This window comes from Populus nigra, chromosome 16 (assembly GCF_951802175.1).
Source record: "Populus nigra chromosome 16, ddPopNigr1.1, whole genome shotgun sequence".
Taxonomy (NCBI): Eukaryota; Viridiplantae; Streptophyta; class Magnoliopsida; order Malpighiales; family Salicaceae; genus Populus; species Populus nigra.
In genome coordinates this window covers 3,354,017-3,373,492 of record NC_084867.1, presented here as the reverse complement: position 1 = coordinate 3,373,492, position 19,476 = coordinate 3,354,017, and the positions used below count along the sequence as shown (strand labels likewise).

The window sequence follows — 19,476 nt, the reverse complement described above, 5'->3', positions numbered from 1 at the left end:
TATTGATCTCTAACTAGTTTGTGTCAAATAACCAATTCAATTCAAAAACTTAAATTGTTAGGTAAAAGGTTTCAAAATATGGTTTGTATTATTTTCTAATATATTCCCTCAAATGAAAGTTTTTTGGGTTTGAAACTTGCATATGCTCACATTACTTTGTGCAAGATTTAAACTCGTGACCGCTTAGTTATCAAGGCTTTGATATCATGTCAAAATAACAAATTCAACCTAAAAATCTAAGCTATTAGATGAGACCCCAAGATATGGTTTATATTATTTTTTTACAATATACACATTGATCAAAATTAATTTTTATCTTAAGATATTTTTAAGCCCATATCTCTATATCAGTTTAATATAATCAATTAAATTTAATAAATTCACCAAGTGTTGGTCTTAATATTAAGACCTAAAAAAATCAAAGAAATAAGTATATCTCCTTAATCAACACGTCAATCCTTTAAGATTACTAATGATAATTTTTCTTAGAAGATTGTACTATTGGGAAATATTCCTGCATAATTTCTTTTTAAAAATTAAATAATTTCTCAAAATTAATATGATTTTATTATAGAAAATAATGTACATTCAACCAAAACATATTGTTATTAATATTTTTTTTAGTTTAACGTGGGTGTCCGGATTAGTTTGCGCGTACCTCGACTAATCCCACATGTTCTGAAGTTAATGACCATGTAAGTTTCTAGTAGCCATCATATAAGTAACTACAGGACTCGAAGCTGAAACCATAAAAAAAGCAAATTTTTTTATCTTAAATTCTTAATACTAACCATCATCTAGATAGTTAAAAGAAAAAATAATAATATTTATATGTAGGGTTAATATTTTTATATGTAGGGTTACGTCCTTGAGTATTTAAAAGAAAAAAAAATCCGAAAGAAACAAATAGTATTTACTGTACCTCTTTGTCTTTTTTGCATAGACAGGTCTAGTTAATTTATTTTATTGTGCAACGAAACTGTGCCGACCACTGGTTGTGCAATGAAACTTTAGTACTTTTTGCTTAGACAGGATTAGTATTTTATTGTAGCGTAAATTATTATGAATTATAAGTGTTTTTACTGTAAATTGCATTATTTCATACTGTAGCAGAAATTGTTATAGATTTTGAGTAATTTTACTATGTATTATACTGTTTGGTGAGGCATGGTAAGGCAACAGATCTCAAATATCTGGTTGTGGATCTGGTTTTCTAGATTTGCAAACCCTGCATCAAAGAATATCAAATTTGTTTAATAGAGCATGGTAAGGTTGGAGACTCGAGACGGTGGCTGCAGACTCAGGCAAGCGGGTTTATAGACCTGTTCTTCTAGATCTCTTCTGACCTGCACCGGGTTCTACAGACCCCTCTAGGGTTGGAAATTATTCGGCTGGGTCTGCAGAAAAGAAAAATGAAATAGAAACTAATTAATCGGTAGGGACTTGGTGCTTGGTAGTGATCATCATAGCCAGGATTTTCCTAGCAAAGATTCTCGTTTGTTCAAATTTTTCTGGTGAAGGTACAACTATGGCCTGACAAATAAGGTTTATATATATATATATATATATATATAAACCTTAATAGAGGATTTGAAATAGGAAAATGTTATAAAAAAAGGTGTTTGATAAAATTATAAAAATGTTTTGAAAAACATTTGAAGCAAAAGGTCACAATTAACTTTTCAAGGGTTATTTGAAATTGTATTATACAGTGATTTTTAAAATATTTTTTTATTTAAAAATATATTAAAATAATTTTTTTTTACATTATCACATCAAAATCATCATAAAACCTTAAAAAATATTAATTTAATATTTTTTAAATAAAAAATACTTTTAAAAAACATATAAAAACGGAAATTATGACAAACATTCTTATAGCATAAAAGCAAAAATTATGACAAACATCTTTATAACATAAAAGCATTTTAATAACACATACTATTACCGAATTATTATTATTTTTAAAGCTATGGCCCCTAACTAACAATTACAACCACAACAAGAACAAGGGCTTATTTAGCACACACTAGCTTTTGTTTTTAGCTTTTGACACTGTTTTTTCAAAAGTCAATGAAGGATGTATTGTGAGTAAATTATAAATTAATTTCTTTAATTTTTCAAAATTAATTAAATAATGTTTTATAGTTTTGAAAATTAATTAATTAACCTCTATGTTTATAAATTTATTTGTAACTTAATCATTTTTTCATTTCATGTTTTTTTTCAAGGTGATAGAATTAAGAGGGTGATTATATCAAAATGGGAATTATGTCATTTCTATGTCCAAATCTAAAACTACTCTTTAATTTCAATTTAAAACATTAAGTTTAGACAATCTCCAAGCATAACAAACATTTTAAAACAAACAAAAATATTACTTACCTTAGATATGATGAATAAGGTGATTATATATTTCTTGTTATATATCAACCCTTTACTCAAAACATTTGAAAACAAGTTAGATTTTATAGTTACTATAAAACTAAATGACGAGTCCTTTTGTTTTTAATTTTACCCTAAATTTATCATGATGATCCTTGCAATAAAATAACAACTCAACTAGGGAATTACTTAGCAAGGGGCTCGACTTTGTTTATTTATATAAAAAAACAACATGTCTTGCTGTTATGTTTTGATTGTCTATTTTTCATAATTTTTATGATTTAATATTTGTCTATTTATGTGTTATTATTTCCTTGTATTTTATTTTATACATCATGTTTATCATGTATGTGTGGATTAAATATAAAGTTATGCATGTATGCCCACTATACATCATTTTCATTTGCATCGTTTTAAGGTAGCAATGAGGAATTAGTGATGCTCCAACCTTGACTCTCATTGAAAATCTACTTAGTTGTGATTTATAATTGATGTGGCATAGTCTTGGTATATACTTTTTATACGTTATAGGCATCAGGTTGACCTTTTGAGGTTTGTTCGAGTAGTGAGAGATTTATTTGAGATCATAGGTTAACCAATTTACCCATATTTAATGACTAGAAACTTTTCTTAAGATGTCTTCTTATAACATCACTAGACAAGCCTATTATGCATGAAACTTTACGAGAGAGGTGAAAATATACTTAACATCCTATTTCCAATTAATTTTATAAAGTCTTGGCAAAACCAAGCAAAAACAACATTACAAAAAGTCCAATCATTACAATTTTTGAAGATAAAATGTCATGATTATCCAATATTAAAAAGTTTTTGAGGCATGGCTTGCTAATGAATTATTTCTCCATTTTCAAATAAATCTAAATCTAAATCTTGAAGGTTTCTTCTAAAAATATATGGCTTAATGAGCTATCTCCATATTTTTGGATGAATGGAAGCTTGAAACTACCTTCCTATAATGTATTGATTATATGTTAAAATATTTTTCACATCTTAAATGAATGAAACTATAATTTTATTGTTAAATTAGATGGATTAATAGTTTAACGAAGTGATAGATCATAATGAACTATTTTATATTCCTCATTTTGAATAAGTAAAACTTATTGGATTCTCCTTCTAAAAATATATGGCTTAATGAGTTATATCTATTTTTTTAAATGAAGAGAAGTTTCAAACTACCTTTCCACAATGTATAAACTATATGCTAAAATATTTTCCATATTTTAAATGAATGAAATTGTCACATTTTATTCTTAAATTGGATGGTTTAATAGTTCAGTGATGGATAATATTATGATATATCATGGTGTCATTGTGTGGGTTGAACTAATATTGGTAAATCAAAATACATTAGAAAAACTTTCCTTGAACTCTAAAATTAGGTTATAATAAAATAAGATGAAATCCTTCTCTTTAAGAAATATGAAAGGGTGACCCGATCCTTCAAGGATTAATTTTGCTATGGCACTAAAGTGATTGTATAACTCTGTCACAGTGTTAGAAGATTCAACAACTCTTGTCACCTGTCATAAAGAGCTACTCTATATCCAACCAATCCTTTTGTTATTTCTTTTTATGAATATCCATCTATTTTTATGTTGTTGCTGTTGTGGCATGTCACAACGTCAAATGAGGAATTTGCTTCTTAGATCGAAGGAGGTTTTGGATATGGTGGGATAAATCATGAAATTATGATTTGAAAGGTTAAGAAGTTGTCATTCAGTGTTATGGTCACTTGAAAACGTAATAGTTTACAAGAGTCTGGGTAAGGGAACTGATTGTGTATGGAGAAGACACATCATCCCTAGTACAACTTGCCTATGATAAACTGTTTTGATTGATTGTTTTTTTGTAGGTTCGGTTTTTATTCATTAATCCATCTAAAACCTAACCATTCTAAAGTCCAAATCTTAATGGTGCATTTATTTCTATTTTATATCTTTAATACTTGAGGATATATTTTATAGTGTAATTTTATATCCTCAAATATTAAAGTCTACAATTAATCCTAACATTTTATTTTTGTCAATTAATTTAATTTAATATTGAAAATATGTATTACGTTGTAAAATTCATACCCCATATATTAATTAAATAAATTATTTTTTGTAATGTGTTTGGAATTTTGGTCAAATCGTAATGGATAAACATAAAATGGTTATGATATCTATTGAATTGTTTTTTTTTCAAGGTATGATAAAAATGCAATTTTTTTCTAATTTTGTTTTTATAAAATATGCATGAAAGTTTTTAGAGTTTAGCCATATACACGCAAATTAAAGCATATTTTTGTATATTTTAGATATGTAATTTTTTAATTTTTTTGTATTTTTCTAAAATTTTAAAGAAAATCAAGTATATTTACTACCAGGTAAGTATCTTATATTGTAAATTTACAACTTAAATATTAAATGAAAAGGTTAGAAAAAACACGTGGGAATCATAAAGCTCTTTAGAATTTTGAGAAATAATTTGAAGTATGTTTGGAAAAAATTTAAAAAAAGAGAAAATAAATATTGCTAGAAAATTAGTAGGGTGTGTTTACCAAACACACCCTTAACTAAAAATCAAAGACTTGAAAAATGCTTTAAGACCATGTTTGCCAAACAAGCCTTAAGAACAAAATATTGTGTTTTTTTCTTTGATAAAAATTAAACAAACCAAACATGGTGTTAAATTAATGGACTCAGCCCAACCACATGGGCTGAGCTTCCTGATCCAAAGCCCAAACCTAAAAACACAAGCTAGAAACAATATCAAAAAATTGAAAATCAAACAAAGTTTTTTTTTTTTTTTTTTGCATGAATCTCATCAAAAACTGTGAAGAACATTTGAAAAGCAATTTAAAAGACAAAATAAAGGGAAGGGGATGTTTTTATTGAGCTTCACCCTCTCATCAAAGTTGGAAACATACCTTGTCCATCAATGATGCCTCTTAACTAGGGATTTCTAAACCAACTTTGGACTTGTAATGGTGGCTTACTATAGGTTTTTTCTTGTTTTTCTTGGTTGCTTAATGGTTTAGCTAAGGATTTTCGGGTTTAGTAGTGTAAGGGTATGTGTTTTCTAGGCTTATCCTCTTTTACATGGTCATTAACATGGGTTTTTAAAGGGCAATGAAGATCATCTAGAGACAATGAGCTGGATAATTCTCCCCCTATGATGTTGAAGAATGAATCCCAGCCATTTATTGAGGCTAAGGATTAGCCTTTGCAGCGTTTGAGAGCTAAAAAAAGGAGTACAATAACTGGTTTTTGTTATTTCTTGGTAGACATGTTTGGTTGAGATGCAAGTTTTGTCTTTTTGTTACAGCACCTTCAGGATTGCAAAGGAGCCTTTATTTTGTTTGAGTAGGAGTACATAAGGTATGGTGTGATGGGATATGCTTATTGTCTTGTTTAAGGAAGCGATGAGGGAGAAATGAGCACTACAAGGTGGCAGCAGAAACTAGGCTTTTTTATGACTTTTTAGGGAAGAAGATCAATAGTGGTCAAACAACAAGTCTTCTAGCCTTTTTTTGTCGAGGATTAAACAAAACAACATCGTTTTGAACCAAAATAAACTGTTTTGGTCAAAATACAATGTTTCTTTAAAAAAAACAATGTTGTTTTGATAAACCAAGGTTAATTAGGGTTTTAATTTTCCTTTTTAATTTCATCTTTCAATCTTTTGAATTTATTCAATTAAATCCTTAATAGATCCTGATTTTAGGAATCAATTCAATTTTACCATTGTGAAGTTTAAAAAAAAAGCCCTTTGACTTTAGCATGTTTTTCAATGTGATCCCTCATCTTGGATATTTTCAATGTCATCCTTAATTAGCTCTTAAGACTCTTAGTTCTTTCAATTTGGCCTTGTTTTATTCAATTGTATTCTCTATATTTCTACACCTTTTATATTTTGATCTTGTGTTTTGAATTTTTTTCAATTTGTCCGTTAAGTGACCCTCAAACTTTGACTTTCTTATAATTTCACCATTGATTTCATCCAATTGAGTTTGTAAAAATTAAATTTGATCCTCTATAATTCTAATCTTCTTAATTAAGTTCAAATTAGGCTTTCAAATTTAATTTTTCACCAATTAAGTCTTTAATAAAATTAATATGACTCATTAAAAGTCTAATTAAATCCTTGTACTTAATTGTTTCTTTTAATTTTAGACCAAATTAATTATTAAACTTAATTAAATCTTTAATTAGGCCCATAATTAAATCAAATCAACCTATTAATAGTCTAATAAAGTCCTCATACTTAATTTTTATGCAAATCTGTTTGACATTCACTTGAGTTAACCTTGAATCTGCATTGTCTTTCATGTTTGTGCAATTGAGCTTCCAATTTTTTCAAAGATCTATTTTGGTTCTTGTATTTTATTCAACCTATTTTTGTTAACCATGCCACTTCTCTTTCTTCTTCTTCTTTTGTTTTATTTTAGTTTAAAAAAAAAGATAATTTCATGGGAATCTAAAATTAGGTTATAATAATTGCTTCATTTTTACAATGCCTATAATAAAAAGTCTTGTAAGAGACTTTAGATAGTAAGCTTGTAAAGAAAAAAAGATAAAATGATATGGATATACCAAATCAAAAAGTGGTTAATCCTTCTCAAAGTGATAATACATTCAAAGATATCTCTAAGGATAGCATATCTAACACAAATGTAAGAAACAAAGGCTCAAAAGAGCACTTATAAAAAAAATAGTACCAAAAGCACTATTTAAAAGAGATAGGGCTAAACAACGCATTATTAGAGAGATAGGGGCTTAAAACTGCACTTAGAAGAAAATAGTGTGAAAAGCACTAGGTAAAAGAGATTGGGCTAAACAACACACTACTTGAAAGATGATGACTTAAAAGCGTATTAAGAAAAAAAAATAATGTCAAAATCATTATTTAAAAGAGATAGGGCTAAATATCACACTATCTAGAAGACAAAGACACAAAAACACACTCAAAAGAAAATAATGCCTAAAGCACTATCTAAAATAGATAGGGCTAAACAATGTATTATCTGGAGGTTGAGGGCTCAAAGGCACACTTAAAATAAAATAGTGCCAAGAGAACTATGTAAAAAAGAAAAGGCTAAACAACATCTTATCCGAATGGTTATGGCTCAAAGACGCACTCAAACATAATAATGCCAAAAGCGATATGTAAAAGAGATAGGGCTAAATAGTATACTATTTAAAAGGTGAAGGCTCAAAGACATTCTTGAAAGAAAATAATTTCAAAGATGTCATCAAAAAGTGAGTGGCTTTAAAAACATACTCGAAATGATATGCTTTAGAGTTACATACATATAACCTTTAAGGCATCTCATGATCATATCTTTAAAATTAGGCTTTCTTCGCCCTTGTATTACAAGAATTAAACCTCTAATAGACCACTTTTACTAGAAAAAAAATATTCACATTCGTCAAGGATTCTTTCCTTAGATTCCTTGCAAAGACCAAAATGTAATATTTTAGGGTTAATATGCATATATCTTTACCTGAGAAACATAACTCCCCCTCAACTATCAAATAATATAACCCATTGAAGGATCACATCATCCACGAGTTGATTTTTTTATGAAAGAGTAAAAACAAATTTTTTTAAAAAAATTATATAGAAATAACAAGGTCTCAACTTCTAGAGGACAAGACCCATTTCATGATTGTATGTCCGTTTTCTTCTATTTGGTCATCATTTGAGAAGTAGATTTTTCTTTCACACAATGTTATTCTAGTTGCTTAGCCATTGTTAAAAATAATGTTTTAGCAACTTAAAGTAAATGAATATATCAAATGTCATTTAATTTTAATGGGCATTAATATGTTTCTTATTTTGCAGTAATGTATCTCCAAATTGAATTAAATGCCTGATTATTATTATATAAGAAATACTTTTATTAAAACAATAATATATAAAACAAAGAAAAATATAGATGGATACTACAAGCTTGCTTTAATATTGGTTGAATTTTATAAAATTCATTAAATGGAGATATTAGCTAAATGACAAAATAATGGTTTTAATTAGTATGCATTGTTTAAATTTTCATTATTTATAAGATGTGTTAAATGGAGATATTAGCTAAACGATGTATAAATGGTTTTAATTAGTATGCATTGTTTAAATTTTCATTATTTCTTTAAGTGTTTGCATTTTCTATTTTCTATTTTTAATTTCTAGTATAATAAAAGAATAAACTTTCAAAAGTACCATTGATTAATTAGAAAATTCATTAACATAATTTGAAAACAATCAACAACATGAAATAACATATACTTGAATATTCAGCTCATATATAATTTGAATAATAAAAAAATAATAAAATATTCATGACTCTCCATTTTAGAGAACATGTATGTGATCAATTTTTTAAAAATGATAGTTAAAATGACTTTTTTTAGCTACTTTAGCTAAAATTTAACTATGAAGTAAGAAAAACAACATCAAAATTATAGAAGCAAGTTTCAATAACTTGAAAAAAAATAGGAATACTAATTAAAGATCAGAGTAGGAAGTTAATTTTGTTCATAAAAAATAAAATACAAATACAAATATTTTACCTTGATCATCCTTTTTCATTTTACATATTTTCTTTTATTTATCTTGAGGATTTACTATGGTTATTAAGTATACATATTTTTATTCGTATAAATACGTAATACAAATACAACTTATCTATCTTAAATTTAACTCAAAAAAATTAAAAAAAATTATAATAATCACTTAAAGATATTATGAAATTATAAAAAAGACTTATTACTATTTAAAAATATTTAAACTAAACAATTTGAAAATAAGAGAGTTGATATTAAATAAAAATCTAATTAAAAAAATGAAATCAATCATAAATAAAAAGAAGGCAAAGGGTTGGTGGGCTTAAAGACATGGTCCTGCATGCTTGGTTTAAAAAGTATAAGTCCAAGTTTGCTTGGTCTTGGAAAGTTAGTCCCATGTAAATGTTTTTATTTTATGTCCGGCCAATGCCATAATGAAACTTTCAAAGTTTTTTTTTTTTTTTAGTTTTTATTTATTCTTGTTAATCCGCTAAAGTTGGAAGCACTTAAATTTTGAAGGAGAAATTTTATTTTTTAAATTGAAGTCCTCACTCTTTATATGCATTTTGTTTTTGTTTTAGCAACTTTTTTTTTTTAATAAAACCTCCAGATAATTAAAATAAAATATTTACAAGAATTCTAATTATTTAAATTTAAGAAGGGGAAAATTATTGGTTAAGGTAAAACTATCATTTCCTTATTATTATTATGTTTAATAAAAAAATGTCTTCTTTATTAATAACAAGTTTTTTTAGCAATAAAAACTTATTATAATTTAAATAGCAAGTCTCCTAAAAAATAAAAATAAAATGAGTTCATGAAAACTATACAAAAAATAAAAAATAAATATTTTATTCTCATTGATTATTTATGTTTAATTTACTTTCTTGTTTTATATTTTTTTTTTTTGCAACTTTCAAGCTTTCAGAAGATATATCATATCTACTTGTTGCATATTAAGCTCCTATAAAATTATTAAAAAACATTATTGAAAATATAACCATTAAAACTTGTAATCTTATTCAAAAAAATATAACATACTAAAATGATTTTTTAAATAACTTTTTTATTTAATAATTTTAATAGATATTTATTTTAAATAAAAAAAAGCTTTCCCAGGCCGAAAGGCGTGGCCAACTTGTTCGGCCTTAAAAGAAGAAAGTCCAGGTGTGCTTGGGTTAGACCAATCCTCCACACCTAGCAGCTATTTCTAGTTGAGTTAGCATATGACGCATCAATGGGTGAAAAATTGATGCAAACATTGTATCATTTGTTATAATATTTTTTTTTAATAAACTTCAATGGGTAAAAAATTGAGTTTTTTACTTTTAGGACTCAATTTTTATTCCGTCTAAAAATCTTAATAAACTCATTCATAACCCAAAACACCTTCTAAATCACTCTAAAATAAAAAAAATCTATCAAATAAAAATAACCACATTCCAGGACCCTAATCTATTTTTGTCAAGAATATTTAAAAGGCAACACCACATCTATTGAACTCCTCTCTCTAAAATCAACTCATTGACATCAAGATTAACTTTTATTATGGCTAAATTAGGGCTGACTAAATGCTTTATATCTCCTCTCTTAACATCTAGGAATTAAAACGTGAAGAAAATGAAGTTTAGAGTCAAAATTTAAAAACCTAAAAAAAAGGATCAAATTTTAGTACACTAAAACTTCAAGAGTTAAACTAAAAGGGATTTTTTATATTTATTTTGGTGCTCATTGTTTTAATTTTTTAACTATAACATAAAATTCTATTTTGTAAAATCAAATTTTAATTAATTCCTAAAACATAAAACTTGCCAATATAACATTGGTGGATGTAATTAAAAAGAAATAAAGTTCAATAACCATGTATTATGTAATTTTTTCAATGACAAAAAACAATAAAAAAGAGTGCATAATGGATTCTATTCTGAATACCCAATTTCTTCACTTATAATATATAACATAATATAATGTTAGTCATTACTAGAAAAAAAAAAAACACGAATCACTCAAAATTTGAGATGATTTTATTTTTTTTAATGCAATTTGGTATAATCAATAGCGCATGTTCAACTTCTTTTACTTGCAATTAACAAATAAACTAAATCAGTGGGTATTTAATATTGATAACAAATAAGCTCTTTCACATTTCATTGTTTACATCATTTTTCATAACCAGTTTTTCATCATTGGTTCATGAAAAAAAATTTTCCTTGTAGTTTTGTTATAACATTTAGATTTTTTTCAACTACACCCTTCCAAGTTTTATTTCTATTATTTTAGGTTTTAATACCTATTTCTATTTACATTCCCTTGCATGTTTGGTATGCCTTAGAGTATTTTAACATTAAGTTAAAGATCTAGTTTACAAAATACAATGTAAATTTCATGTTAAAACAAATTTAAAAGAAAAAAAAGATTGAACTAAGATAAAGCTTCAATCTCATGAGAGGAAATTATGATTGCACTAGTAGCGAAAGAGATTTGCTTCGGTTGCAAACTTCATTTTTTTTAGGCGCATGTCTCACCAACACAAAACAAGGGTTTCACTTGTTATAGAACTTGACTAAACACCTCACGACATGAGCTGACAACATCCATGCATCACTTGTATGAAGTAAGTATCATCTTGTTAAAGGAAGAAGTGAGAAAGTTGCTGGAAAACAACGATAAGAGAGAAAGTGTTCTACCATCACTTTTTGTCCACTAAAATGGTCGAACTTGAAGTCAATTGGTTCGTCTTAGAGAGGACAATTTAATGGAGTTAGTTTCTCTCCTTAAACATGCCAATACAAGTGATCAAGACTTAATAATTATTTTTTATATGGCTTGATTTTGGATTTTTCTAAAGTAATTAAAGGGTCTTTTAGGCTTCAAAATCATTTTATTGAAGTTCTTATGATGTTTTTAGATAGAAACAACTTTGAAAATGAGCTTTAGGAGTCCTAATACTCGGACCTTAATTTTCTAGTTATTGAAGGTGATAAAAAAAATTATCAATACGGACAACACATCATTTACCATTCCAAACAACATTTTGTCTATTAAAAAACCATAATGCATCATCCACTATTAAACAAAAAATAGGCTAGACACCTAGTTTCAACCCATTCATGCCTGACTTTTTCCTTATAGGTCAGGAGTGAATAGGTATGGCATGCCTAGCTTAGAAGCGCCCAACCTCCTCTTTTTGTTCTGTTTTTTTTTTAAAATTTTTTTCTTTATTTAGATTTATTTTTTATTAGTATCCGCTCTTTTTTTTTAAAAAAAAATATCAGTTGATGTTTTTAATTGTTTCTATGATTTTATAATACTTCATATAGATTATTTTATTTAATCTTTAAAATTTTTTCATCTCAAATTTTAGATAGATAGGTTGTATTTTGATATTTCATTTATAAAAACAAAATTCATAAATACCTAGTGAGTAAGATTAACACTGAAGATAAATAAAAATAATAACCAAGATAAAAAATTTAAGATGCATCTATATTTTGCTTTTTATAGAGAAGATCAACTTCTTCTTTTTTAATTAGTGATAATTACTTTTATTTATCTTATCGATTCTTATATTTTTTTAATCCATATTAAAACGGACATTATCTTTAAGATTTTTAAATTAAAAGATTTTATAATACTACAAAAAAATTATAAGGCCATCCCCATTTTTTTTTTAATTAAAGGATGTACTAGCTACTATAAAATATAATATAACATAAGAAATTATTAGAAAAAAAACTTGCAAATCAATTATGTTAAAGATTCAAATTTTCAGATAATTTTACTTTTCTAATGCAATAAGAATTTTGGACTCTTGAGATTTGGAAGTTACTTATAAAATTGAATTGAATGTGGAAGCCTTTTAGATTATAAAAGTTTACAAGCACTGCCATGATTAGAAATATTTATTTTTAAAGGATTTAATTGTCGGAAGAAAGTTAATGATGGATACATAGTGCTTTTTTGCCTTATATAAAAAAATATCTAAATTCAGCTCATAAATTTACTATAAAATGCTTGGAGAATTTAAAAACTCAATCATGTCATATTAAGAAAATGGTTGAATGACAAACTTCTCAAGAAATTTTAAATAATTGATTGTCTATTAAAGCTTTTATAGATATTGTCTACTAGCTCACATTTCAAGCACGTTCTTTTAGAGGACTTGATAAATGACAAGAATAAAAAAAATCATGGTAATTTTCTTGAAATGATGAACTTTTAGCATCATATAATGAACAAGTAGGTGCTTTTGTTTTGGGTAATACCCTACCAAATGCTAAGTACACTTCACACCAAATTCAAAAATACATTTTGCATGTCTTTGCTAAAAATATCTAGTGTTTAATTCTTCGTGAGATTCGTGATGTAAAATTTTGTTTTATTACAGATGAAGTTAGAGATGAATTTAGAATAGAGCAAATGACCCTTGTTATTAGGTTTGTTGATAAATGTGGATTTATATGAGAATTTTTGATATAGTGCATGTTAAAGTTACAACTACTTTAGCTTTTATGGAAAAGATTTTATTTTTTTTAACTCTTAAGGAAGAGATATTAGAAATCAAGAGTATGATGGTGCCAGTAATATGTATGGAGAGCAGAATGATGTGCAATCTTTATTCATTAAAGATTACCCTTATGCATATTATGTATTGTTTCACCTATTAATTGCAACTAGCTTTTATTGTTGTAGCTACCATTGATCAGCAATTATAAGAGCTAAATGATAGATTAAGTGAGCAAGTGACCGAGCTTCTTATGTTGAGTGCAACTTTGGATCCTGAAAACACCTATAAGTATTGAAGATATATGCAAGCTTGTTGATAAGTTTTATCCTGAAGATTTTTCTAACTAAGAAAAAATTCAGTTGAGATTCTAGTTGCAACATTATGAGCTTGACGTGCCCAATCATCCAGAGTTTAAGAATTTATCATCGATTGTAAACTCAAGCCAAAGATTGGTAGAAACTGGAAAATCAACAATTTATCCACTAATTAACAGATCGATTCGGTTTATTTTGACTCTTTCAATTTCAACAACAATTATTGAACGAGTTTTTTCAGATGAAGACTGTTAAAATAAGACTTCGCAATCGGATGAAAAATAATTTTCTTGCAGATTATTTGGTTGTTTATATAGAAAAAGAGGTTGCTGAAAGATTTTTAATAGATATGATAATCAATGATTTCTATTACATGAAAGAACGACGAGTACAATTAAAATAAATATGTAAGAATCTTTCTTTAGTATTTTTATTGTTATTTTTTTAATTCAAAAAATTTACAAACATAAATAATGTTTCATTTTATCCAACGTTTCTTATAAACTTTGTATATTTATATTTAATAGATAGAAAGACCATTAAAATTAAAATGATGAATATATTATAAAGATTATTCATTTTATATTTACAGTAAGTTTTTACATTACTTATTATGTTTGTAATAAACTTTATATCGTTTTATATTTTTCTTTGCGCAAAACTAGATAATGCATTCTTTTTGTGCATGCAACTCATATATGATAAATTAAAAAAATTATTATATTAGTTTGGGCTCCCCTAGAAACAAAAATCCTAGCTCCACCCAATAGTACAATGGATATCCTCTTCACAAATATGGCAAATATCAACATCTTAGTCACGATTGATGAGATAAAAATCTCTTTAAAAATTAAAGAGGATTTTGGTCGATGACTCCTAGTGGGAATGACCAACATCTACAGATGAATCCATTTCTAACTCCATAAAATCTGAATCCCTGCTATCATGCCTAACGTAATCCCAACATAATATCCATTTCGAATATTTAACGGATGCATTTTAAATAGTCTTTTGTAAATTATAGAAAAAAGAAAAATATAGCCTTATCCAATATTTTGCTTTGAATTGTTCTTTTGGTATGTGATACGCCTTTTGAAAACTTTAGAGGTCAATTCACATTGTTAGTCAAGAATTAATTAAATTTAATGTATTTTAACACTTATGGATTAATTAGGCCATTATACATATAAATAGAATACAATAAATATTTGCATTTTATAGTGGTATTCATAGATATAGTTGGGTTGAGTTTAATCTTATAATTATAATTGTATATAACTCAACTTCTAATATTTTAAAAATTGTAAATCCAATCCATTTAATTTTTTTCCGAACATGAACATGCTAGATATACTAGGTTGAACTAATTTTTTTTATGGATACTATAAATATCCATGAATTGGATTTATATTGCTAATTTTCATGAAGTTATATTTAGAGGTGGACTTACCGTGTGTATTGTACATGATATCTTTGATGCTAGGTCTAATTTTCATATTGTGGTGCACTGCCATTAAATTCTAATTATCTCTCATTTCCCCTCCAGCTAAGAGGCAAATTCTTTTTTGTTACGTTAAATAAATCTAATAGAAAACTCACTAATAAAAACTTTGGAATCAAAGCATTTCTAAATAAAATAAAAATAAATCATCAATCCAAAACTATCAAATATAAAGACAAAATGAGTATGTGGTATACAGGTTGGTCAAATTAACAAGGTTTCAAAATTATCGACCTGCCACTCGACCGATGATATTCATTTCTTAGATTTTTTTACTCACTATCATCTATAATATCTATAATATCTAATTTTAACGGGTCATGTCAGATCATGTTAGGCATTGCATATGATTTTGTCTATATTTGTTTTTTGGCTAAGTCTATAAATATATTGTTATATACTTTGTTGACTTAATCTATAAACTCATAATGTAAAAAAAACCACTAAATTGATCTAATAATTTCACGAAGTCATGGGGATATTACTATCCTAGCTAGTAATGCTAAATTAGAAAGACAACGTAAAGAAGAATGGACAAGAGTTGGCCTACAAAGGCAAAACTCATCTTCTAAATTTGGCTGTCACTTTGTAATGAAGCACATTGTCACCTAAGCAATGAACCACAACATCAACTACTATGCTATCTTTATTTGCTACCAAAAGCGACAAACTGTAGGCCTCTTAAGCCGGCAATGCTGCAGCCTCCGCCACCAAATGGCAACTATGCACACAATAAATCCCCCCATTAACGGACAACACTCGAGCCATCTTTAGCCAGACGGACAATCTTCAACCATCCGATCACTCACCCAAATTCTAATCCTCACCCTTCATCTCAACATCACAAGCCAAGGACGTTCATGTAATTCTCACAAGAGGAAATAGAGGATCTTTCTGTTTTCTGTGTATAAATAACCCCACCGTGACTCCTCCATTTCAAGCCCCTTCAGGGAGAGTTCAGTTTTCTGTTATAATATCTCAACACTACTCCCATTTTGCCCTCGGGCTACGAGCTTCCTATTAGACCACCATGCGTGAGATTCTTCACATTCAAGGAGGGCAATGTGGGAACCAAATTGGATCAAAATTCTGGGAGGTGGTTTGTGATGAACATGGGATTGATCCTACCGGCCAGTACATCGGAAAGACGGACTTACAGCTAGAGAGAGTGAATGTGTATTACAATGAGGCTAGTAACGGCCGGTATGTGCCACGGGCTGTTCTTATGGACCTTGAGCCTGGCACTATGGACAGCGTCAGGACCGGTCCATATGGGCAGATTTTCCGGCCTGATAATTTCGTTTTCGGGCAATCGGGGGCAGGAAACAATTGGGCTAAAGGCCATTACACCGAGGGTGCTGAGCTTATTGACTCGGTCCTGGATGTTGTCAGGAAAGAGGCTGAGAATTGTGACTGCTTACAAGGTTGGTCGACATAAAATTCAGAAAGAAATTTGTTTTTTCATAATCCTGCATTGCTGTTTTTGTCGGATATAAGGATTGCTAAACTGCTCATGAGCTTGGTAGATTAGGCAACATTTTCCCTGAAAATTAATCTCAGTGGACTCAAAAATAAATGAACTGTTTTTCTGATCAATGTTGCAGGATTTCAAGTATGCCACTCCCTTGGTGGGGGAACTGGGTCTGGAATGGGAACTTTGCTGATTTCAAAAATCAGAGAAGAGTTCCCGGATAGAATGATGCTCACATTCTCTGTGTTCCCATCTCCCAAAGTGTCGGACACAGTCGTGGAGCCTTACAATGCTACCCTTTCTGTTCATCAACTTGTGGAGAATGCTGATGAATGTATGGTTCTTGATAATGAAGCACTATATGATATCTGCTTCAGGACTCTCAAACTCACTACCCCAAGCTGTAAGTAGATTGCAATATTACAAAACTTCGGTCACGAAGCATTAGAGTGGTTTTAGATTCAGCTTAGATTTTAAACCATGCAACCATATAAGATTTGTAATTTTGGTTTTGGTTTTGACCTTTCTAAACCGATTATTTCTCTCTGAAACTGCCTTTGATGAATAATTCTTTTCCTGCTCTTCCAGTTGGAGACTTGAATCATCTGATTTCAGGAACGATGAGCGGTGTTACTTGTTGCTTGCGCTTTCCGGGTCAGCTTAACTCAGACCTGAGAAAACTAGCTGTGAACTTAATCCCATTCCCAAGGCTTCACTTTTTCATGGTGGGGTTTGCTCCTCTGACATCTAGAGGATCACAGCAGTACCGCTCTCTCACTGTCCCTGAGCTCACCCAACAAATGTGGGATGCCAAGAACATGATGTGTGCAGCTGATCCTCGACACGGGCGTTACCTCACAGCATCAGCTATGTTTAGAGGCAAAATGAGTACAAAAGAAGTCGATGAGCAAATTATCAATGTGCAGAACAAAAACTCATCTTACTTTGTGGAATGGATACCGAACAATGTGAAGTCTAGTGTTTGCGATATCCCACCAAAAGGGCTTTCAATGGCTTCAACTTTCGTTGGCAATTCAACTTCCATACAGGAGATGTTTAGGAGAGTGAGTGAGCAGTTCACAGCAATGTTTAGGAGAAAGGCCTTCTTGCATTGGTACACAGGAGAAGGAATGGATGAAATGGAGTTCACTGAAGCTGAGAGCAACATGAATGATCTTGTTGCTGAGTATCAACAGTATCAAGATGCCACTACTGAAGAAGATATTGAGTATGAGGAGGAGGATGGAGTCGAAAACTGAAAGGTGTTCAGCTATTTTGCTGCTTCGTATGCTGCGTGCTGCAGTAAATCGATAGGATTTTGTTTTTATATTTCAAATGTTGTGAAGACAGTGATGAATGTTTGTGTGATTTGCATGCATTCCCTAAGAATGACTCTCAATAAGAGCAATGGTATTGTGGTAGTGCTGCTCTGCTTAAGCCACTCTAGTAACTTGCTTCAAGAGAACAAGGCATAAAACCTCGTGTCAGGCTGTCTTTGGCCTTTTAGTTTGACGAAAAAAATGTAGAACTAGGTGATGAGTTGCCTACATTCTTCAATTTAAGCATCTATATTGCAAAATACCTTCGTTTGCTTTTATCAATCAACTAGCCTCATCCTGCCCAAATTGAGAGCAGCAGTAGATTTGCAGCAGCCTATGTTGCTCGGATTCGGGATCCAATTGCATGTCTGAAATACACACACACACACACACACACACATAGACACCCAAGTACAACTCAGCTTCTTCCTTTTTTCAAATTCTTTCATTTTACTATGTTATAAACAATTTAACGAGTTCAACAGATCCAGAAACAACTTCTACCAAGATGCATGGCCTCGGACATGGAAGCCCAAACCCCACACACCCAACATTGTCCATTTCTACTTATTTTCCATGGTCCCAAAATTTCAACAAAAATTGCCTCCTTTTCCCTCTCTTTCTAACCATAATTCAACTGCTGAATCTACCATTAAACAACAAGAAACATAGAGCAATTCTAGCTACGTACTAAATTAAGTGTAGTTAATTTCTGCCACGGCTTGTTCTTCTTCCACACCAACAAGGAGGACAACCACCAGCACTTCTTCAGCAATTTGATTTGTGCATTAGCTTGGCTTGTTCATTGTAGAATTGGTTATTACTGATGCCATCAAGTTCTCATGCTTTCATGTGTATCTTCGTAAATAGACCAAGTTAGTGTGAGAATCCAAGGTTGAAGCAATCCCTAAAATCTTGGTTGGATTCACATTTCAGCAAGTAATATCCCAGTTGTTAAAGCAGTTGAAGAAATGATCGTCCCATTTTTGCCGCCAGTATTTCGCGCAAGAGAAGATGTTCAGATCCGTGATGCAGTGATACAGTTCGGATTGTGTATCAGTTTAGAATTAAAAAGTTGTCACAATAGCTAAAAATATATAAGAATTATTAGAAAATTAAAAAAAATATAGTTATTAAAAAAATTTTAAATAAAAATTTTGTTAGGATTTCAAAACTATTATAAAATTAATTTCAAGTGTTTAAAAAAATTATGGTTTCAATATAATAATCAAAAATAAATTATTACGGGAAATAAAAAGTTCAGAAAATATAACATTATTTCATGCACAAGACAATTAGAAGTTTTTCTTTTACTTGACTTAACCTTACACATGCGAGTTTAATATTCTTTACTTATTAGTTATTATCATATATAAAAAAGTTTATTATATAAACATTAAATAATTTTTT

At 29.1% G+C, this 19,476-nt stretch overlaps 1 protein-coding gene across 1 annotated transcript; it reads left to right on the top strand.

Annotated features, from left to right (window-relative positions):
• The first annotated feature begins 15,959 nt into the window (after nucleotides 1–15,959).
• LOC133675618 (tubulin beta-5 chain-like) lies at nucleotides 15,960–18,344 on the top strand. The gene is made up of 3 exons (XM_062097047.1): nucleotides 15,960–16,700; nucleotides 16,881–17,150; nucleotides 17,336–18,344. Exons 1-3 carry the CDS (start codon nucleotides 16,307–16,309, stop codon nucleotides 18,004–18,006), a joined length of 1,335 nt encoding a protein of 444 aa, XP_061953031.1. The 5' UTR covers nucleotides 15,960–16,306; the 3' UTR covers nucleotides 18,007–18,344.
• The last annotated feature ends 1,132 nt before the right edge of the window (nucleotides 18,345–19,476 follow it).

Coding starts and splice junctions, on each gene's coding strand:
- LOC133675618 (XM_062097047.1), top strand. CDS start 16,307: ATGCGTGAGATTCTTCACATTCAAGGAGGGCAATGTGGGAACCAAATT. Junction 16,701..16,880: donor GAATTGTGACTGCTTACAAG/GTTGGTCGACAT, acceptor TCAATGTTGCAG/GATTTCAAGTATGCCACTCC. Junction 17,151..17,335: donor CAAACTCACTACCCCAAGCT/GTAAGTAGATTG, acceptor CTGCTCTTCCAG/TTGGAGACTTGAATCATCTG.